Genomic DNA, 24462 nt, shown 5'->3' with positions numbered 1-24462 from the left:
ATGTATTGTGTAGATCCATACATGCCACAATTCCAAATTTGCAGTGCGTTTATTTTCCCATTAATTGGGGTTAAGGCATAGTTGGATCTGCACAACCGATGGTGAAGGATGTGGACTGATTGACATAAGGCTTCTTTTGAGTTCTGAAAACATCGGACAGTCTGATTTTGGAATGTAATGCTCTTCCCTTTCAATTTTAAACAAATGCAATACGTTTAGACGCAAGAACTCGGAAAAACAAATTATTTCAGTCTGGCCTACCCATCTGTCTTCACAGGTGTCGCTGAAAATGAGGTCTGAAAACCCGTTTCTGTACCTGGTCCTGCCCAGTATACTGATCATTGTGGCAGATGTGGTGAGCTTCTCCCTGCCACTGGGAGGGGGCGAGCGTATCTCATTCAAGGTTACACTGGTTCTCAGCTTCATCATGTTCCTCATCATCCTCAACGACCTACTGCCTGGAGGAGGCCAGTGCAGCCCCATCATCCGTGAGTGTCCTGTGTGTAATGCACCAGAATGAAACAGCATTTTGTTATAAACGGTGTGTATGTAACAGAGTTAAGAATGTTCCATAAACTTATTTCACAGCTAGCTTGAAATGTCGCCAAGGGAGCTATCAAATTTGATATTTTTCTGCAGCTCAATAGTTTGGTATGTTGTCAATTTGGGAGCAGTGATCCTGAACAGCAACAGTGATCCTAGTGATCCATTGGGTGCAGAGTTTCACTATTTCCAGCCCGGTATGTTACAGGGACAGTAAAGAAAGATATACTGGTAGCAGCACACTGATGTCGGTTTCATGTATACAGGACCTCTCTGCCACCATATAACACTCACACATCTCTCTCGTTCTCCATAGGAAAGCACTTCTGTTTCTGTTTGGTCATCCTGGTGTTGAGCACGTTGCAGTCTATGGTGCTCACACGCCTGGCTAAGTGTGGCACTCTCTGGCCCTGCAGCCTCTCTAAGTCCAAAGACTCACTGCTTAAAGACACAGACAATGAAGAGGGTAAACGTTTTCATTCTTCTGTCATCTCAGTTATCCACAGAGCAAGATATATTTTCATGGTTTCCAAAGACATTAACAAAACGTCCTTATACAACCATTTATAACCTGACCATGAAGTCATAATGACGTTACTGCAACTAGTTTTACTGGGGACCCCATAAATGACTTTCATCATCATAAACTAGTCAAGTTGTATTTTAATGCTCAACCTTTTAATTCGTACCCTTTAGCTGCAGTCTTTCCCAGCATCTTTTCTTGTTAGCATCATTTGTCTGGCGTTTACGCTGGTCTGGACAGCTACTCCATTTGATCTGTCACTGAAAACTGTCATTTTACAGAAAGGTAAAAATGATTGACATCTTTATTTAATCATGTTATATTAATAATAGGTTATCCTTTTTTCTCTCCTTTACTTTGTCTAGAATCCAAGTCTGATATTAAAGCCTCAGAGGAAGAGAAGAATACAGCCCTCCAGAAGGTGGTGAAGTTTCTCAACAAAATGGCTGCACAAGACCACAAAAATGCTATACACCATCGCTTTGCCAACAAAGTGGACTTGGTCTGTTTCTGTATCTATCTCACCGTCCTCATTGTTTATGCAGTCGTCATTTTATATTTCTCCTTTGGTTCTCGATGTGAGATCAACCAATTAGATTTCTGGTCATAAATTCTTTATTCGCTTTTAACAACCATCATTTCAAAAAAATATTGGTGTATTTGGGTCTTCAGAAATTTTGCAAGCACAAACAAAAAGCTAGTTGTTTTGAGTTTCTGGGTAAAATAAATAGATGTGTTTATTCTTAAATAGAGCTTTAACAATATTTATTTAAACATGTTTAGAACTAGCCAGTCATATGTGTAATAATACATTTAGCAATTAGGGCTCTAATGAATACATGTAATGGGGACTGAAGCACTGTAATCCCCCAGAATAGAGGCCTAGAACTCTAATGAATACATGTAATGGGGACTGAAGCTGTAGTATTAGTAGTGTGGAAACAAATCAACAGTGTGTTATTTCCTATAGAGGCAGTGTGAAGGCCTTATATTATCTCCTAACTAAGCAGGTTCTCAACCTCAGGCTGAGATATCAAATAGTCTCTCGATCATCTCCTCCACCTGCGCTGGGCTGTATTTGTGGTATCTCTCAGGGTGTTTGGAGAAATCATGGTCACATCTGTGTAAAGGACCATAATAAATGAATATCACTGTACCAGCGTTCTGTATGAAATTGTTACTGCACATCAATATTGAACAGTGGTGAATAAAAGAACACATGAATTGTTCATAGAGACCAAACATTCATGGGACATCCCAGTTTCACCTACAATATTTGAAAAGCATCAGTTATTCAACCACCTTATGTGTGCTGAATTCCAAATGGACCCCCTATTCCCTAGCCACCCTAGCAGATCTAAGAGGATTGGATAGGTAGAAGCAATATGACATTTTCACTAGGCCAATCAGAAGGCAAGATGAAGGTATTACCATAATGCTTGTATCCATCCAATCCACTCAGATCTACAGGAGTGGTTGGGGAGTAGGGGCTGGTGAATAGGGTCTAGTGAATATGGAGTAAGGGCTAGGGAATAGTTGATTCTGAATTCAGCAGCAGTCTCCAGTAATAAGCTCTGTGATATGCCATGACTCCCCTCAGCAGAAAGGCTGTGTAGGCCTTGGACACCACCTCTCTCTGGGCCTGACAGATGGCCTGGCGCTGCTCTCTGTCTGGGATGGCCCACGCTTTCTGAGCCTTATACAGTTCCTCCAGGCCCTCGTTGAAGCTCTGGACGACACGAGGTCAAAGGTCATATCATTTTTTGGGGGGACCGTCATGTTATCACATATGAGGGCACTGTTTTGTAACAGAAAATGCAAACATTACAATCTTTATATAGCATGTCACAAACGGTGCCCCATAAATACGAGCCCTAAGCTGACATTCAGATTCAGAAAACTTTAATGTCCTCAAAGAGGACATCTTGCAGCAGTCATAAAATATATAACATCTAAAAATATAAAATAAGCTGACATGTTGGGTTTAGACGTTTGTGATCATTCTGTTTTTTGAGTATGAATAAGGGTTGTTGTGTAGAGATGTAACATGGTACTGATTAGGGCTGGGAATTGCCAGGGACCTCACGATACCATATTATCATGATACTTAGGTGCCAATATGTTATGTATTACGATTCTATATGTAATGTGATTCTCATGATTCTATATGTATTGTGATTCTCATGATTCACTATGTATTGTGATTCTCATGATTCACTATGTATTGTGATTCTCATGATTCACTATGTATTGTGATTCTCATGATTCACTATGTATTGTGATTCATGATTCTATATGTATTGTGATTCTCATGATTCTATATGTATTGTGATTCTCATGATTCTATATGTATTGTGATTCTCATGAATCTGTATGTATTGTGATTCTCATGATTCTATATGTATTGTGATTCTCATGATTCTATATGTATTGTGATTCTCATGATTCTATATGTATTGTGATTCTCATGATTCTATATGTATTGTGATTCTCATGAATCTATATGTATTGTGATTCTCATGATTCACTATGTATTGTGATTCTCATGATTCTATATGTATTGTGATTCTCATGATTCTATATGTATTGTGATTTTCATGATTCTATATGTATTGTGATTCTCATGATTCTATATGTATTGTGATTCTCATGATTCACTATGTATTGTGATTCTCATGATTCACTATGTATTGTGATTCTCATGATTCTATATGTATTGTGATTCTCATGATTCTATATGTATTGTGATTCTCATGATTCTATATGTATTGTGATTCTCATGATTCTATATGTATTGTGATTCTCATGATTCTATATGTAGTGTGATTCTCATGATTCTATATGTATTGTGATTCTCATGATTCTATATGTATTGTGATTCTCATGATTCTATATGTATTGTGATTCTCATGATTCTATATGTATTGTGATTCTCATGATTCTATATGTATTGTGATTCTCATGATTCTATATGTAATGTGATTCTCATGATTCTATATGTATTGTGATTCTCATGATTCACTATGTATTGTGATTCTCATGATTCTATATGTATTGTGATTCTCATGATTCACTATGTATTGTGATTCTCATGATTCTATATGTATTGTGATTCTCATGATTCACTATGTATTGTGATTCTCATGATTCTATATGTATTGTGATTCTCATGATTCTATATGTATTGTGATTCTCATGATTCTATATGTATTGTGATTCTCATGATTCTATATGTATTGTGATTCTCATGATTCTATATGTATTGTGATTCTCATGATTCTATATGTATTGTGATTCTCATGATTCTATATGTATTGCTATTCGATACTGATTTTATTGTGATTCTCATGATTCTATATGTATTGTGATTCTCATGATTCTATATGTATTGTGATTCTCATGATTCACTATGTATTGTGATTCTCATGATTCTATATGTATTGTGATTCTCATGATTCTATATGTATTGTGATTCTCATGATTCTATATGTATTGTGATTCTCATGATTCTATATGTATTGTGATTCTCATGATTCTATATGTATTGTGATTCTCATGATTCTATATGTATTGTGATTCTCATGATTCTATATGTATTGTGATTCTCATGATTCACTATGTATTGTGATTCATGATTCACTATGTATTGTGATTCTCATGATTCTATATGTATTGTGATTCTCATGATTCTATATGTATTGTGATTCTATATGTATTGTGATTCTCATGATTCTATATGTATTGTGATTCTCATGATTCTATATGTATTGTGATTCTCATGATTCTATATGTATTGTGATTCTCATGATTCACTATGTATTGTGATTCTCATGATTCTATATGTATTGTGATTCTCATGATTCACTATGTATTGTGATTCTCATGATTCTATATGTATTGTGATTCTCATGATTCTATATGTATTGTGATTCTCATGATTCTATATGTATTGTGATTCTCATGATTCTATATGTATTGTGATTCTCATGATTCTATATGTATTGTGATTCTCATGATTCTATATGTATTGTGATTCTCATGATTCTATATGTATTGCTATTCGATACTGATTTTATTGTGATTCTCATGATTCTATATGTATTGTGATTCTCATGATTCTATATGTATTGTGATTCTCATGATTCACTATGTATTGTGATTCTCATGATTCTATATGTATTGTGATTCTCATGATTCTATATGTATTGTGATTCTCATGATTCTATATGTATTGTGATTCTCATGATTCTATATGTATTGTGATTCTCATGATTCTATATGTATTGTGATTCTCATGATTCTATATGTATTGTGATTCTCATGATTCTATATGTATTGTGATTCTCATGATTCACTATGTATTGTGATTCATGATTCACTATGTATTGTGATTCTCATGATTCTATATGTATTGTGATTCTCATGATTCTATATGTATTGTGATTCTATATGTATTGTGATTCTCATGATTCTATATGTATTGTGATTCTCATGATTCTATATGTATTGTGATTCTCATGATTCTATATGTATTGTGATTCTCATGATTCACTATGTATTGTGATTCTCATGATTCACTATGTATTGTGATTCTCATGATTCACTATGTATTGTGATTCTCATGATTCTATATGTATTGTGATTCTCATGATTCTATATGTATTGTGATTCTCATGATTCTATATGTATTGTGATTCTCATGATTCACTATGTATTGTGATTCTCATGATTCACTATGTATTGTGATTCTCATGATTCACTATGTATTGTGATTCTCATGATTCTATATGTATTGTGATTCTCATGATTCTATATGTATTGCTATTCGATACTGTGATTTTATTGTGATTTGATGTTCCAAACATATTGCTCACCATATGTCTGCTGCTGAGACGAGAGAGAGACATGAGAAAACTAGTTTTGATCAGTCATGGAAATAAAAAAGTGCTGAAAACAAATCGTTTCCCAAATAAATTGGCGCCTTATTTAAAATGAAGATGGAGAACAAGCTATGAAGGACAAATACTGGAGTTTTGGTGCAGGAACAACCAACTAGCACAAATATAATATTGCGGTATTGTCAAAACGATACGATATATCGTCAAAGATAATATCTCGATATGCATCTGTATCGCCCCCCCTCCATCACTAGTACTGAAACAGATCCTTTAGGTACATGGAGGAATCTGGCCTCCTTGTCTTACCTTGAACTTGTCTTTAATCACCTGACAGTCTTTCTCTTTCAACTGAAGCCCGATGGGGATGACATATGAAGGATAGAAAAGGTGGGATTAGGTTTGAATAAAACGAGCAAATCCACTTAAAGGTAGATAGTGTCATTTGAGAAATATCCTTTTTTAATTTAATATACAGTCTCAAAACATCTACCCTCACCTTGTCACCTGGCTTAAAGGTGGGCAGATTCTTTTCAGTCAGGCACTCGGTCACCTTCAACCAACTGCAACACACAAGCAGCACACATTCACTGCACAGATCAGTCATGTTCAGTAGCATAATCATTCATTGGACTGCCCACAAGTCTGGAACCAACAAGCCTGAACAGCTTATACCCCCCCCCCCAAGCCATAAGACTGCTAAATAGTTCAAAAGTTAACCAATAGGTACAAGGACTATCTCCATTGGTCCTTTTTGCATGAACTCTTTTGACTTATCAAATACACTGCTGTTACTGTTTATTCTCTACCTCAATTACATCGTACCCCTGCACATCGACTTGGTACTGGTACCCCGTATATACAGCCAAGTTATCGTTTACTCATTGTGGATTTATTCCTGGTTATTATTTTCCTATTATTTCTCTCAGCAGTGTTGGGATGGTCCCGCAAGTAAACATTTCACTGTCCGTCTACACCTGTTGTTTACGAAGCATGTAACAAATACATTGTATTCAAGTTGTAGCATAAGACACAAGATTTAATGTAGCATTGTCCCCATGTGAAGTAATGGTAATGCTTCACTTAAAGCCTGCAGTTATAATGCATTATGATGCAGTTATAATGCTGTATCATGCATTATGATGCAGTTACAATGCCGGTATCATGCATTTTGATGCAGTTATAATGCCGGTATCATGCATTTTGATGCAGTTATAATGCCGGTATCATGCATTATGATGCAGTTATAATGCATTATGATGCAGTTACAATGCCGGTATCATGCATTTTGATGCAGTTATAATGCCGGTATCATGCATTTTGATGCAGTTATAATGCCTGTATCATGCATTATGATGCAGTTATAATGCATTATGATGCAGTTACAATGCCGGTATCATGCATTTTGATGCAGTTATAATGCATTATGATGCAGTTACAATGCATTATGATGCAGTTACAATGCATTATAACACTTGTCATGAGCATGTATGACCACCGTATAATCTATATTATAATATCATAAACCTAGGCAACAAACATGAGCTGGTAGATCAGTCAACCCACACCGGAGAGGGGGAAATTTGATTCAAAACATTATATTTCCAAGGGAAAGCAAGTGCCAGGATCGCACAGGAAATATGGGTGTTTTTTAAATATTCCAGAGTTGACAATATTAGCAGCATATCCAGAGACCGAAAAACTGAACTGATGAATATAATTTTGAGGAGGAAGTTGCATTTGATGATTTACCGGCCGGCCGTAAGGGCAGTATGCTAACCTGGTTACCAATCTGTTCCTGTCATCATTCCACTCATTGTCATGCAAAACTTGTTTTAGCAATGACAGGGAGTACAAAAAGTGGAATGTTAGCAGAAAAGGCTGTGGATTTCAGGCTAGCAGGAGGCAGCTAGTCTCTTCTAATAATACATAATGATCAGGACTAATGTTAGACAATGTTAGATTCCATCACTCCCTTCTTCCTCCTCTGGATTCCTGGTCCCTCACCTGTGCTGGTACACCTGCTTCTGTTGCTCAATCAGTTCCCCGTACTCAACCTCCGGATCCCTGCCGCTGGTTTTAACCACTTCAAACAGAGATGACCTGCAGGTAGATGTCCCTGTCATAACCCCTGTGAGCTGTGACAAATTCACTTACAACCCAGAACTAAAGTACATGGAAAGTCAAAATGTAGGGCACTTTGAGTGATCATTATGTTGTGTAGGCCTAGTTAATATCTCAACCTTAGGGATCTCTAATGTCTCAAATAAAGATTTATTATAGTTCCGGACTGTTCTGGAACGGGTGTTCTGGTAAACTGCATGACCAGGTTCGTATTCATTAGGGCACGTCACAGAAAATGTTTTAAAATGTTTTGTAACTGAAAAATAAAATGTGCGTTTCTCATTACTTAAGTCCAGGTGGTCCCTCCCCTCCCTGTTTGACTGTTTTCTTCCATTTGTTGCCTAATAAACATGACCCTTGTAATGGGAATATTAATGTTTGTGTTTTTCTTATAACTAATTTTTGTGTTCTATTCATCTGCTGTTCTATAAACCAATTTCTGTGTTCACGCAAGTGGCTGACTGTAAAAATCACCTATCAGTAGCTGCAATTTGACAGTACGCTCAGATCGTGTTTTGAGAACAAACAAAAAATATCTCAGTTTCAAGGTCTCAGCTTAGAGAGAAAGAAGCCTTGTGAGGTGTTGGTCTGTCACATGTTGTGAAACAGTATTGGTCTGTCACATGCTATGAAACAGTATTGGTCTGTCACATGTTGTGAAACAGTATTGGTCTGTCACATGTTGTGAAACAGTATTGGTCTGTCACATGCTATGAAACAGTATTGGTCTGTCACATGTTATGAAACAGTATTGACCGGTCACATGAATGAAACAAGACGATAATAATTAATGCATTATGCTAAATCATGCAAATATAACTTGTCTGTGTATAGTCGTATATAAGACAACTGCTGGGACTGCCCAGGCAGAGCTCCTTATTGACATGTGTACTATGGTGCATTGAGTTGGTTGGAACCTCTCCAGCGCGCTGACAATAAACAATGGTTCATTTAAGATTGACTTTGAGTGTCCCTGTGTAAGAATTTTTCCACAACACCCTGTTCATTAATATGCAAGGCCCTAATGCCAGACTCAAGCAACGGTTCATCCACACTGTGTATTACAGCTAACACACACTTTGGAAATGTACAGAGAGGGCCTACTTCTTCATTGACTTGAGGATGTAGTTGTAGTTGTTGAGGAGGAAGATGGCCCCGAGAGCGTGGTCCTCGTACACCTTGGCCTTACTCTGTAGGTTGTACTGGAGATGCTCCAGCACTTTACCTGGAAAAGGGAAATCATGAACATCATGTAAAACCACGGTGGCAGTCAAGGTTCCTCATGTAAAACCACATAGCCACCACATGGTGGCAGTCAAGGTTCCTCATGTAAAACCACATAGCCACCACATGGTGGCAGTCAAGGTTCCTCATGTAAAACCACATAGCCACCACATGGTGGCAGTCAAGGTTCCTCATGTAAAACCACATAGCCACCACATGGTGGCAGTCAAGGCTCCTCATGTAAAACCACGTGGCAGTCAAGGCTCCTCATGTAAAACCACATAGCCACCACATGGTGGCAGTCAAGGCTCCTCATGTAAAACCACATAGCCACCACATGGTGGCAGTCAAGGTTCCTCATGTAAAACCACATAGCCACCACATGGTGGCAGTCAAGGTTCCTCATGTAAAACCACATAGCCACCACATGGTGGCAGTCAAGGTTCCTCATGTAAAACCACATAGCCACCACATGGTGGCAGTCAAGGCTCCTCATGTAAAACCACATAGCCACCACATGGTGGCAGTCAAGGCTCCTCATGTAAAACCACATAGCCACCACATGGTGGCAGTCAAGGCTCCTCATGTAAAACCACATAGCCACCACATGGTGGCAGTCAAGGCTCCTCATGTAATACCACATAGCCACCACATGGTGGCAGTCAAGGCTCCTCATGTAAAACCACATAGCCACCACATGGTGGCAGTCAAGGTTCCTCGTGTAAAACCACATAGCCACCACATGGTGGCAGTCAAGGCACTTGAACTAAACACCACCTGTGGCTGATTCTGACTCATAATCAGGGGTGAAAGTAGATTATGGGACCTCCAGTATCGAATTTACTTTCTTTGGAGCCAAAAGCCAGAAGCCAGCATATTGCCTTAGCTTAATGGCGTCCGCATGCTTCCCAGCCGAAACAGTTCGAAAGAGTTTGTGCATATATTATGACAACATTTTGTGACGTTTTTCTTCGTTTTGTACTTCGGTAAGGGTTTTTTTCAGTTGTTCAGGCACACACATTGTTTTCTTGAGGCAGGTTGAAGTCGGTAGCTGAAGTCTACCCCCCTTCGTCTGTGATTGGTCAACAGTAGGGATTCTTCAGTAAAGTCTTTGTTGTCATTCAATGAGAGACGACTCGTTTTTATGCATATTTTTTCATTGAGAAACACTGCACCAAACATCTTAGTTAGATGTAAAGTTGTGCAACTAAGATCTCTGCAAAAAAAAATAATGACATAATTCTTGAGCTATCTTAGATCAATTCTGGATAGAAATTTGGCTTGTCACCTAAAACACTCACAAACACAATCAAGAGCATCCTGTCGGGTTGTATCACCGCATAGTACGGAAACTGCTCCGCCCACAACCGTAAGGCTCTCCAGAGGGTAGTGAGGTCTGCACAAAGCATCCCCGGAGGCAAACTAACTGCCCTCCAGGACACCTACACCACCCGATGTCACAGGAAGGCCAAAAAGATCATCAAAGACAACAACCACCCGAGTCACTGCCTGTTCACCCCGCTATCATCCAGAAGGCGAGGTCAGTACAGGTGCATCAAAGCTGGGACCGAGAGACTGAAAAACAGCTTCTATCTCAAGGCCATCAGACTGTTAAACAGCCTTCACTAACAAAGTGGCTGCTGCCAACATACAGACTCAAATCTCTGGCCACTTTAATAAATGTAATAAATGGATTTAATCAAGGTATCACTAGTCACTTTAAATAACGGCACTTTAATAATGTCTACATATCCTACTTTACTCATCTCATATGTACATACTGTACTCTATATACCATCTACTGCATCTTGTCTATGCCGCACGGCCATCACTCATCCATATATTTATATGTATATATTCTTATTCATCCCTTTACATTTGTGTGTATAAGGTAGTTGTTGTGAATTTGTTAGATTATTTGTTAGATATTACTGCACTGTTGGATCTAGCACAAGCATTTCGCTACACTCACATTAACATTTGCTAACCATGTGTATATGACCAATACAATTTGATTTGATTATTTTGAGGAAGTGTAAACTGGCTACGGTGTCTCAAAATGGACAAACCGTACTATTGTCACTTTTTAAAATAATTTCTAAGCGAAGTTATGCGAGCCCACTCGACTTCGGCTAGCCGCCAGCTGAACTGAAGCATGCGGACGCCTTAAGACCCAACGGTTCAGCGTCTTGCCCTTGTCAAAGGTGTCATTCTGGATATTAGACACAGCCATGTTGAACACTCACAGACATAAGGACTCAGTGCTCTCTGATTGTCATTCCCCTTGGACTCCTGACTGTCTGATGGCTGTTCTTCTGATTCATCTGCATCTGGTGAACAAAACAATTCTATATCTACACGTCTTATCTCAATGAGGAAAAACCAACCATCTAATAACCATCTAGTTTTGTAACCGAAAACTCAATCTAATAAACAAAGAGAAACACTCCGTACCAGTGTCATGTTGAACGTCCACCTGAACACTACTGGACACCTCCATAGTTACTGTGTCACTGTCTACATCATGAGGATAAAGGATGGACCGAACAGCATCTGCAAAGGACAGCAACTGCTGCAGGAATAGAATTGTCTGGAGACAGTAAGAGAACAATTAACATATTAGACATCTTTAGTTAGGTCAGTTCAAATGGGATAAAAAATAAAATATACTTTATTCTACATTTAGTGAGAAACTGACATGTGTCTTCTGTCTAGTATCCCATGATGCAACAATATCAGGAAACAAACCCCCTCTGGAACAAAACACCCTTGCCCTTACACAAATCTAGATAAGCACATCGGCATTACTGATTTGCTTAATTGAATGGAAACTGATGGAGAGGAAACATCAGAAAAGAGAGCTGTTACATTGCTGTTGAATTCATGCACCGTTCCATCCTTGGACATACTCTCCCTATCAGGGTTGGTCTGTGAGAGAAAGGGGAAAATTACAATTCGGGGTTGAGTTTCTCAAAGCTTCCAGATCCTTTTACGTCATAGGAATGTACGCAATCACGGCCCAAATACATGATCTCAGTGCTATGAAGCTTTTGGGAAACTCCCCCGCTTGTCTGTCTGATTAAATCATATTATCACAACGATCCAGTCTGAGGTTCCCTTGCTGGATGATGAAAGGTTCTATAATTCAAAGTCCTTCCAACTAAAACAATCTTTGAATGGTTAGAATGTCGTACCTTGACGTGAGCAGAAAAGTCTGTCAGTGCTCTGGCTGCCAGGGTCTTCATAGATGTAACGAGTTTGGAAAGCTTGGCCAAGGTGCCGCTTGTTGTGCACTGACAGGCAATATGAAACATGACATCACACAGTCAGCCATAATAATACAGTGGTGGACAAACGTTTTGAGAATGACACAAATATTCATTTTCATAAAGTTTGCTGCCTCAGTGTCTTTAGATATTTTTGTCAAATGTTACTATGGAATACTGAAGTATAATTACAAGCATTTCATAAGTGTCAAAGGCTTTTATTGACAATTACATGAAGTTGATGCAAAGAGTCAATATTTTCAGTGTTGACCCTTCGTTTTCAAGACCTCTGCAATCCGCCCTGGCATGCTGTCAATTAACTTCTGGGCCACATCCTGACTGATGGCAGCCCATTCTTGCATAATCAATGCTTGGAGTTTGTCAGAATTTGTGGGGTTTTGTTTGTCCACCCGCCTCTTGAGGATTGACCACAAGTTCTCAATGGGATTCAAGTCTGGGGAGTTTCCTGGCCATGGACCCAAAATATCAATGTTTTGTTCCCCGAGCCACTTAGTTATTATGGCAAGGTGCTCCATCATGCTGGAAAAGGCATTGTTCGTCACCAAACTGTTCCTGGATGGTTGGGAGAAGTTGCTCTCGGAGGATGTGTTGGTACCTTTCTTTATTCATGGCTGTGTTCTTAGGCAAAATTGTGAGTGAGCCCACTCCCTTGGCTGTGAAGCAACCCCACACATGAATGGTCTCAGGATGCTTTAATGTTGGCATGTCACAGGACTGATGGTAGTGCTCACCTTGTCTTCTACGGACAAGCTTTTTTCTGGATGACCCAAACAATTGGAAAGGGGATTCATCAGAGAAAATGACTTTACCCCAGTCCTCAGCAGTCCAATCCCTGATCTTTTTCCTAGAGAGAAGTGGCTTCTTTGCTGCCCTTCTTGACACCAGGCCATCCTCCAAAAGTCTTTGCCTCACTGTGCGTGCAGATGCACTCACACCTGCCTGCTGCCATTCCTGAGCAAGCTCTGTACTGGTGGTGCCCCGATCCCGCAGCTGAATCAACTTTAGGAGACGGTCCTGGCGCTTGCTGGACTTTCTTGGGTGCTCTGAAGCCTTCTTAACAACAATTGAACCGCTCTCCTTGAAGTTCTTGATGATCCGATAAATGGTTGATTTAGGTGCAATCTTACTGGCAGCAATATCCTTGCCTGTGAAGCGCTTTTTGTGCAAAGCAATGATGACGGAACTTGTTTCCTTGCATGTAACCATGGTAGACAGAGGAAGAACAATGATTCCAAGCACCACCCTCCTTTTGAAGCTTCCAGTCTGTTATTCGAACTCAGTAAACATGACAGAGTGATCTCCAGCCTTGTCCTGGTCAACACTCACACCTGTGTTTATGAGAGAATCACTGACATGATGTCAGCTTGTCCTTTTGTGGCAGGGCTGAAATGCAGTGGGATTTTTTTGGGGGGGGATTCAGTTCATTTGCATGGCAAAGAGGGACTTTGCAATTAATTGCAATTCATCTGATCACTCTTCATAACATTCTGGAGTATATGCAAATTGCCATCATACAAACTGACACAGCAGACTTCGTGAAAATTAATATTTGTGTCATTCTCAAAACTTTTGGCCACGACTGTACATTTCCCTCAGTATACTGACCCCAATTCCAGACAATTCAGGAACACTGAAATTCCAATTCTCTTCAATGCTTTTCAAGGAGGAAAGTCTGGAATTTGAATTTGGTTAACTTTCTGAATTGACAGGAATTGAAATATAATTTACCCCAACCCTGACCCCCCCTGACCCTGACTCCCCAGACCATGATCACCCCCCTGACCCCAAAACCGCTGACCATGACACCTCCTGTCCCCAACCAAGACCCCAACCCTGACCCCCCAGACCATGACACCCCCCTGAGCACACAACAATAGAGAGAAAGCTCAACTTTACACTGTCCTCTCAGGATTATATGGCACCTTTAGTAACGTGTTAAACTCTTTGTCCTCCTCCATGAGACGGCCCAGGACAGGTAACATGGCGACAAGGGCTGTGTAGTCGTGACGTGAACAAGCTCGTCTGACAGAGGACATGATGTTCTCCCCATTCCGGATCAGCTGGTTCAGAGCCACCTGAAGGAAATAAGATTACAATTACAAATTAGAACAATTTTATTGTTCACTCAATGTGCAAATTTGTCTTCGGCTTCACCATATAAAAACAGACATTAAACACCCTCATGAGCACATCCTTCTCAAGACCATTAAATAAACTCATAAACAAAAGTGCTGCAGTGCAAGATTATGTACATAACACCATGTACATAACACCATGTACATAACACCATGTACATAACACCATGTACATAACACCACGTACATAACACCATGTACATAACACCATGTACATAACACCACGTACATAACACCACGTACATAACACCACGTACATAACACCACGTACATAACACCACGTACATAACACCATGTACATAACACCATGTACATAACACCATGTACATAACACCATGTACATAACACCATGTACATAACACGTACATAACATGTACATAACACCATGTACATAACACGTACATAACATGTACATAACACCATGTACATAACACGTACATAACATGTACATAACACCATGTACATAACACGTACATAACATGTACATAACACCATGTACATAACACGTACATAACACGTACATAACACCATGTACATAACACCATGTACATAACACCATGTACATAACACCATGTACATAACACCATGTACATAACACCATGTACATAACACCATGTACATAACACCATGTACATAACACCACGTACATAACACCATGTACATAACACCATGTACATAACACCATGTACATAACACCACGTACATAACACCATGTACATAACACCATGTACATAACACCATGTACATAACACCATGTACATAACACCACGTACATAACACCATGTACATAACACCATGTACATAACACCATGTACATAACACCATGTACATAACACCATGTACATAACACCATGTACATAACATGTACATAACACCATGTTCATAACACCATGTATATAACACCATGTACATAACACCATGTACATAACACCATGTACATAACACCATGTACATAACACCACGTACATAACACCATGTACATAACACCATGTACATAACACCATGTACATAACACCATGTACATAACATGTACATAACACCATGTTCATAACACCATGTACATAACACCATGTACATAACACCACGTACATAACACCATGTACATAACACCATGTACATAACACCATGTACATAACATGTACATAACACCATGTTCATAACACCATGTATATAACACCATGTACATAACACCATGTACATAACACCATGTACATAACACCATGTACATAACACCATGTACATAACACCATGTACATAACATGTACATAACACCATGTTCATAACACCATGTACATAACACCATGTACATAACACCATGTACATAACACCATGTACATAACACCACGTACATAACACCACGTACATAACACCACGTACATAACACCATGTACATAACACCATGTACATAACACCATGTACATAACACCATGTACATAACACCATGTACATAACACCATGTACATAACACGTACATAACACGTACATAACACGTACATAACATGTACATAACACCATGTACATAACACCATGTACATAACACCACGTACATAACACCATGTACATAACACCATGTACATAATGACAATAAAGTTGTAATATGTTATTCATCACATTTTAATACCCTTCACTTCTGACCTGGATGAGAGTTTCAAAGGTATTGGAGCAGTTCAGAGGGAAGACTTTGGACACCATGGTGTATTCACTCTTGGCCAGGGACAAGAAGGCCGTGATGCAGGCCATGTAGGTCTCAATCTCAATGTGTAATATGCTGTCCCGCCCTAGTGACACAAGACAGGAGTGAAAGGGTGAGTGCCATGGAAATATCATTAACACTACATATCATCTATCTATAGTTTAATGAAACCTTTATTTAACCAGGAAGTACATTGATATAAGGAATCCTTTATTCTACCAGGAAGTTTTAAATAGAGTCCTATATATAACCAGGAAGTACTTTGATATAAGAAATAAAGGGTAATTATTTTAGGGAAACCTGGATCTATGGCATGCTTAGTAATATGTTCACAAAGGAATGTGCAAACAGAAAAGCATCCCCTGTAACTGTGTCTACAGTGGCTTGTGAAAGTATTCACCCCCTTGGCATTTCTCCTACTTTGTTGCCTTACAACCTGGAATTCAAATAGATTTTTTGGGGAGTTTGTATAATTTGATTTATACAACATGCCTACCACTTTGAAGATGCTAAATATTTTTTCTTGTGACACAAACAAGAAAGACGACAAAAAAAACTGAAAACTTGAGCGTGCATAACTATTCACCTATTCGGCCCTCTCTTGGCAGGTTTGTTGTGGTGCCATATTCTTTAGTTTTTTTAATAATGGATTTAAATGGTGCTCCGTGGGATGTTCAAAGTTTCTGATATTTTTATAACTCAACCCTGATCTGTACTTCTCCACAACTTTGTCCCTGACCTGTTTAGAGAGCTCCTTGATGGTGCAGCTTGCTTGGTGGTGCCCCTTGCTTAGTGGTGTTGCAGACTCTGGGGTCTTTCAGAACCGGTGTATATATACACTGAGATCATGTTACACCTAGATTGCACACCTAGATTGGACTTTACTTAACTAATTATGTGACTTCTGAGGGTAATTGGTTGCACCAGATCTTATTTAGGGGCTTCATAGCAAAGGGGATGAATACATATGCACACACCACTTTTCCGTTTTTTATTTTTTTGAAACAATAAAAAAAAATCATTTCACCAATTTGGAATATTTTGTTTATGTCCACTACATTAAATTGAAATAAAAATCAATTTAAATTACAGGTTGTAATGCAAACAAAATGGATAAACACCAAGGGGGATAAATACTTTTGCAAGGCACTGTATAACCATCATGAAGGTGGTGTGCAAGGTGGACTTTCATGACCTGTTTTTTTGTTCTTCTTGACGGCAGAATCCACACGCCTGCTCTGCAACACCGGGCAGAGGAGGTTCCTACTCTTGTGGTCCTTCAAACCCTTCATGGAGCAGTCCAACTGATTGGAGCGCACCATGGCGTAGTGGGCCTTGAGGTCTGTGGAACAATAACAGCACGACTGATTACCATGACCACTGATCAATGGAGCAAAGGGTGTTTATGTTGTGCTGTTGGGACTCAGGTTAAAATCCTAGGTCCGCTGTGGCAGAGATAAACCGTGTTACAGATACACGAGCCCTAGAACATAAAGAAACAGATACAACAAACATATAATACAATGAAGTGAAGGATAATTGTTCGGGGAGAGGTCAGGGAACCCCCCCCTCCCCCAGAGGGGACATGTGGGAAGGTCTTGGCCCTCACCAAAATGTCAGTTCAGTTACGTATATTCAAGAAAGCTAATTGATACAGATACGCCTCCACCCTCTCAATAGAAGAGATGCCACCAAGGCTGCGTTTAACTTACCAAAGGCTGAGCTGGGCTTGGGTCTGAAGTATGGCAGGATGTAGGAGGTGGAAGCTGGGGGCTTGGGTTTGCAAGATGGGTAGGTATGGGAGGTGGAGTCTCTAGGCAGAAATGGGATGGACTCCAAAGATGGTTGTCTAATATCGGGAATATTCAGTCTGCTGCACAGCTTCGAGGTGGATACCTTGGTGAAAGAGCAACTGGATTCCAGTTTTCCAAGGGAGTCTAGTGATGGATTCTTGTCTAGTGATGGCTTTCTGTCCAGGGACAGCGTTTTGAATTGACCAAATGACTTCAGGCCGATCATCTTGGTGAACAGGCTGTTTGCTTTCAGTTTTCCAAGAGAGTCCATTGATGGCTTGTTTTCTATGGATGGCTTTCTGCCTAGAGACTGTGTTTTGAGTTTGGAGCAGTAGGATTTATTGGTGAAAAGGCTGCTGGGCTCCAGTTTTCCCAGAGAGTGGTGGGATGGGTTTCTTTCCAGTGACCGAGTTTTGAATTTACTGGCAGAGACTCTCCTCTTAGCTGTCAGAGCTGCATCCTCACCTGGATTAACACTGACATCATTAACACCCTCATCTGGATTAATACTGACATCATTAGCATCCTCACCTGGATTAACACTGACATCATTAACACCCTTATCTGGATTAATACTGACATCATTAGCATCCTCACCTGGATTAACACTGACATCATTAGCATCCTCACCTGGATTAATACTGACATCATTAGCATCCTCACCTGGATTAACACTGACATCATTAACACCCTCATCTGGATTAATACTGACATCATTAGCATCCTCACCTGGATTAACACTGACATCATTAACACCCTCATCTGGATTAATACTGACATCATTAGCATCCTCACCTGGATTAACACTGACATCATTAACACCCTCATCTGGATTAATACTGACATCATTAGCATCCTCACCTGGATTAACACTGACATCATTAACACCCTCATCTGGATTAATACTGACATCATTAGCATCCTCACCTGGATTAACACTGACATCATTAGCATCCTCACCTGGATTAATACTGACATCATTAACACCCTCATCTGGATTAATACTGACATCATTAGCATCCTCACCTGGATTAACACTGACATCATTAACACCCTTATCTGGATTAATACTGACATCATTAGCATCCTCACCTGGATTAACACTGACATCATTAGCATCCTCACCTGGATTAACACTGACATCATTAACACCCTCATCTGGATTAATACTGACATCATTAACACCCTCATCTGGATTAATACTGACATCATTAACACCCTCATCTGGATTAATACTGACATCATTAGCATCCTCACCTGGATTAACACTGACATCATTAACACCCTTATCTGGATTAACACTGACATCATTAACACCCTCATCTGGAGTCATACTGACATCATTAACACCCTCATCTGGATTAATACTGACATCATTAGCATCCTCACCTGGATTAACACTGACATCATTAACACCCTCATCTGGATTCATACTGACATCATTATCACCCTCATCTGGATTAATACTGAGATCATTAACACCCTCATCTGGATTCATACTGACATCATTTTCACCCTCATCTGGATTCATACTGACATCATTATCACCCTCATCTGGATTAACACTGACATCATTAGCATCCTCATCTGGATTAATACTGACATCATTATCACCCTCATCTGGATTAATACTGATATCGTTAGCATCCTCATCTGGATTAATACTGACATCATTATCATCCTCATCTGGATTAATACTGACATCATTAGCATCCTCACCTGGATTAACACTGACATCATTAACACCCTCATCTGGATTCATACTGACATCATTATCACCCTCATCTGGATTAATACTGACATCATTATCACCCTCATCTGGATTCATACTGACATCATTATCACCCTCATCTGGATTAACACTGACATCATTAGCATCCTCATCTGGATTAATACTGACATCATTATCACCCTCATCTGGATTAATACTGACATCATTAGCATCCTCATCTGGATTAATACTGACATCATTATCACCCTCATCTGGATTAATACTGACATCGTTAGCATCCTCACCTGTATTAACACCGACATCATTATCACCCTCATCTGGATTAATACTGACATCGTTAGCATCCTCACCTGTATTAACACCGACATCATTAACACCCTCACCTGGATTAACACTGACATAATTAGCATCCTCACCTGTATTAACACCGACATCATTAACACCCTCACCTGTATTAACACCGACATCATTAACACCCTCACCTGGATTAACACTGACATAATTAGCATCCTCACCTGGATTAACACTGACATCATTAGCATCCTCACCTGTATTAACACTGACATCATTATCACCCTCATCTGGATTAATACTGACATCATTAGCATTTGCTGCACTCTGCCTTTAACATCAGGGTTTGGTTCAGTGGTTCAGGGACAAGCAACATAGAACACGTATTTGTAACGTCTTATTAGACATGTTTCAAAATAGTTGTTTTTTTCCTAAAGAACACGACCCAAGAATCCACTGAATTATGTGGTTAAACTTTACACCAGGGTTGGGATCAATTCCATTTAGAAAGTTAAAAAACAAATTCCAATTGCAAATGTTCCTCACTGAAAAGCATTGAAGTGAATTGGAATTTCAGTGTACTTCTGGAATTTACTGGAATTGACCCCAACCCTGGTTTACAACATGGACAAGAATGCTGAGAGTAAGGACCTCCTCCTGTTAGTGACAGAGACATACTGCAGGTGAACAGGCAGTACCACTACCTTACCTACAGTATCAGCCAGGTGGAGATGGGCAGCACCACTACCTTACCTACAGTATCAGCCAGGTGGAGATGGGCAGCACCACTACCTTACCTATCAGCCAGGTGGAGATGGGCAGCACCACTACCTTACCTACAGTATCAGCCAGGTGGAGATGGGCAGCACCACTACCTTACCTACAGTATCAGCCAGGTGGAGATGGGCAGCACCACTACCTTACCTACAGTATCAGCCAGGTGGAGATGGGCAGTACCACTACCTTACCTATCAGCCAGGTGGAGATGGGCAGCACCACTACCTTACCTATCAGCCAGGTGGAGATGGAGATGATGTCCTGAAGCCTAGTTTGGGGTATGAGTTGTACCTCCTCCACTCCGCCTGCAGACCCATTCAGTGACTTTTTGTCCAGGACATCCAGGATTCTGACTGTCTGCACTGGCTTGCTGTAGCGCCCCAACAGGACTTGGAACTCGGACTCCAGCTGTGACTTGGCACTCTCTAAACGACCTCTCTGCAAAAACAGTTAGAGTACTGTTGGGGTCAATTCCAATTCCATGACTATATAGTGATTTAAATCTAACAGTTATTGGATAGTGACTGTAGTGATTTAATAGCGACCATCTCTTCTAGTAAAATAAGGCATCTTGTGATTAATGAGCACCCTTTCACTGAAACGAAACATACTCTATTCTCTTGTCCAACTGTTTGATAGTATTCATACTTCTACAAAGAGAACCTGGCTTGATTGAATTAGAGATGGCAACAGAAATACATGAAGACAGTGTTACCAGCATATTCAGCTCAGGCCCGTCCGGGTCTTCCTGTTGAAAGTACTCCTCTGCTTTCTTGAGTCGGTGAACACAGGCTAGATAGTCAGAAAGTCTTCCTGTAGGCCTTTGCAAAGAAACACATGTACATACAGAAAAAAATTATGTATTTAATTCTAAAATTATCAGTTGATCAGTCATGTATTTGACACACATAGTTGACACAAATATGACTATTCTCCCTCTCCTACTCCCTTGACCCATACTGAACCTCTATTAACAGAACATCATACTGAACCTCTATTAACAAAACATCATACTGAACCTCTATTAACAGAACATCATACTGAATATCTATTAACAGAACATCATACTGAATGTCTATTAACAGATTATACCGAATCTCTATTAACAGAACATCATACTGGCGGAGGCGGAGGTCTTTGTGGGCTATACTCAGCCTTGTCTCAGGATGGTAAGTTGGTGGTTGAAGATATCCCTCTAGTGGTGTGGGGGCTGTGCTTTGGCAAAGTGGGTGGGGTTATATCCTTCCTGTTTGGCCCTGTCCGGGGGTGTCCTCGGAGTGGGCCACAGTGTCTCCTGACCCCTCCTGTCTCAGCCTCCAGTATTTATGCTGCAGTAGTTTGTGTCGGGGGGCTAGGGTCAGTTTGTTATATCTGGAGTACTTCTCCTGTCCTATTCGGTGTCCTGTGTGAATCTAAGTGTGCGTTCTCTAATTCTCTCCTTCTCTCTTTCTCTCTCTCGGAGGACCTGAGCCCTAGGACCATGCCCCAGGACTACCTGACATGATGACTCCTTGCTGTCCCCAGTCCACCTGGCTGTGCTGCTGCTCCAGTTTCAACTGTTCTGCCTTATTATTATTCGACCATGCTGATCATTTATGAACATTTGAACATCTTGGCCATGTTCTGTTATAATCTCCACCCGGCACAGCCAGAAGAGGACTGGCCATCCCACATATGCTCTCTCTAATTCTCTCTTTCTTTCTCTCTCTCGGAGGACCTGAGCCCTAGGACCATGCCCCAGGAATACCTGACATGATGACTCCTTGCTGTCCCCAGTCCACCTGACTGTGCTGCTGCTCCAGTTTCAACTATTCTGCCTTATTATTATTCGACCATGCTGGTCATTTATGAACATTTGAACATCTTGACCATGTTTCATGTTTTGTTATAATCTCCACCCGGCACAGCCAGAAGAGGACTGGCCACCCCACATAGCCTGGTTCCTCTCTAGGTTTCTTCCTAGGTTTTGGCCTTTCTAGGGAGTTTTTCCTAGCCACCGTGCTTCTTCACCTGCATTGCTTGCTGTTTGGGGTTTTAGGCTGGGTTTCTGTACAGCACTTTGAGATATCAGCTGATGTACGAAGGGCTATATATAAAAAAATAAAATAAAAAAATAAATACTGAACTTTTATTAACAGAACATCATACTGAACCTCTAACAGAACATCGTACTGAACCTCTATTAAAAGAACATCATACTGAACCTCTTAACAGAACATCATACTGAACCTCAATTAACAGAACATCAGTAGTACTCTTTTCACTCTCTCGTAGTTTCTCAATACACACTGTGCTGGCTTGGATCATTGTCATTTTCCAGTATAATTCCAGCAACTAAATGTAACCTAACCAGGCCAGTGCAGGCCAACTCCACACAGTATTGTGAATAGGGTATACGAGGTCAAATATGGGGCTTGTGTGAGTGTGTGTTACATCGTTCTCCCTACTCTCACCCCTGTATGATGACCTTGTCTGTGTCTCGGACGGCTTGGTAATGACTGATGGCATCGTCCAGGTAGAATAATGTCTTCTGCGTTGTCCCCTTCAGCTGCAGTAGGTTCTGTGTGCTGTCGTGCATGGGAATGACCGAGTTCTCCAGGTGCTCCAAACGGCCCTCCAACGACGAGAGAATGGACACCTAGGCCACCACACCTTGAGCTACACTGTCTCACGTTAAATCTTGCATATAACTGAAGCTATCTTAAGACATAAGACATAGCATTTGAACTCTACTTAATTTGCAATTCAATACATTAACTCACCAATACGTTTTAGCTAATAATATTCTGTAAGAAGTGCAGGAACTCAAGTAGTAGCACATTTGAGGTGTGGTACTCAGTTCCAGTGAGCTCCGGCCCATATCAAGCACTGATTTAATTAATATCTGTGACACAGTAACTTTAGTTGGACACGAGTCAGGTAGCTAACAGTTAGCTAGCTTATGTAAGAAGATTCAAGTTCTTTGATTTCAGATTAAGCTTACCATGCCTTTAGTCAGCTGATCACTTCTTTTGAGGCTGTCGCTAACGAATGTCAGCAGATCTTGATCCTTGAGAAGAAAACGGATTGGTAGCTAGCTAGTTTAATCTAATTTGGCTAACGTTAGCTCTCCCTACATATTATTGTTGCATTTAATGAGGCTACAGTGAGTTCTCATACAAATAGTCAAAACGTTAGTAAGTCTACTACTCTAGCAAGCAATGTCATATAATATTTGGACATACATGTGAAGGGTTCACTAGCCATTGTGTGGTCTGAATGACACCCTAACCCAGGCGTGTTACTAGATACAAGCTACAGCTGCTAACGTTAGTCCTAGTTCATGGATGATAACTTGATTTTGCTAACGCTAGCTACTGTAACTTGCCAGCGAGCCTAACGTTACCCGTTTGAGCTTCTCCTCAATCTTCTCTCTCCACAAATATGTTTCATCTGTCGCAGTCAT

The 24462-nt window shown here is 40.1% G+C and overlaps 2 protein-coding genes across 2 annotated transcripts in view; one reads left to right on the top strand and one right to left on the bottom strand.

The window, feature by feature from the left end:
• The window catches only part of LOC110487426 (5-hydroxytryptamine receptor 3A), a 13140-nt gene extending 10568 nt beyond the window's left edge, over window positions 1–2572 (top strand). The window contains exons 7-9 of the mRNA XM_021559360.2: window positions 278–488; window positions 860–1009; window positions 1432–2572. Of these exons, the coding sequence (XP_021415035.2) occupies window positions 278–488; window positions 860–1009; window positions 1432–1676 (606 nt within the window). The 3' untranslated portion in view covers window positions 1677–2572. The remainder of the gene's footprint in view (window positions 1–277; window positions 489–859; window positions 1010–1431) is intronic.
• Window positions 2573–24462, bottom strand: LOC110485275 (exocyst complex component 7). Its single transcript, XM_036939777.1, has 18 exons — window positions 24403–24462; window positions 24001–24066; window positions 23471–23655; window positions 21733–21838; window positions 21248–21455; window positions 18137–18682; window positions 17620–17766; window positions 16367–16509; window positions 14519–14671; window positions 12504–12602; window positions 12178–12237; window positions 11764–11899; window positions 11556–11639; window positions 9190–9310; window positions 7969–8064; window positions 6455–6524; window positions 6271–6312; window positions 2573–2795 (listed from the first exon to the last, which is right to left on the bottom strand). Exons 1-18 carry the CDS (start codon window positions 24460–24462, stop codon window positions 2592–2594), a joined length of 2526 nt encoding a protein of 841 aa, XP_036795672.1. The 3' UTR covers window positions 2573–2591.

The sequence above is a fragment of the Oncorhynchus mykiss genome, chromosome 13 (genome assembly GCF_013265735.2).
Source record: "Oncorhynchus mykiss isolate Arlee chromosome 13, USDA_OmykA_1.1, whole genome shotgun sequence".
In the NCBI taxonomy this organism is placed as follows: domain Eukaryota; kingdom Metazoa; phylum Chordata; class Actinopteri; order Salmoniformes; family Salmonidae; genus Oncorhynchus; species Oncorhynchus mykiss.
Note: the sequence above shows the minus strand (reverse complement) of the source record. Positions and strands in the feature narration are given on the sequence as shown.

What these genes read in the sequence shown, in the direction of transcription:
- LOC110485275 (XM_036939777.1), bottom strand. Translation starts at nt 24,462, where the DNA reads ATGACTGCGACAGATGAAACATATTTGTGGAGAGAGAAGATTGAGGAG. An exon ending in CAAGCCCAGCTCAGCCTTTG is followed by an intron (nt 17,767 to 18,136) that starts GTAAGTTAAACG and finishes ATTGTTCCACAG; the next exon opens with ACCTCAAGGCCCACTACGCC. An exon ending in TGATTAAAGACAAGTTCAAG is followed by an intron (nt 2,796 to 6,270) that starts GTAAGACAAGGA and finishes CGTGTCGTCCAG; the next exon opens with AGCTTCAACGAGGGCCTGGA.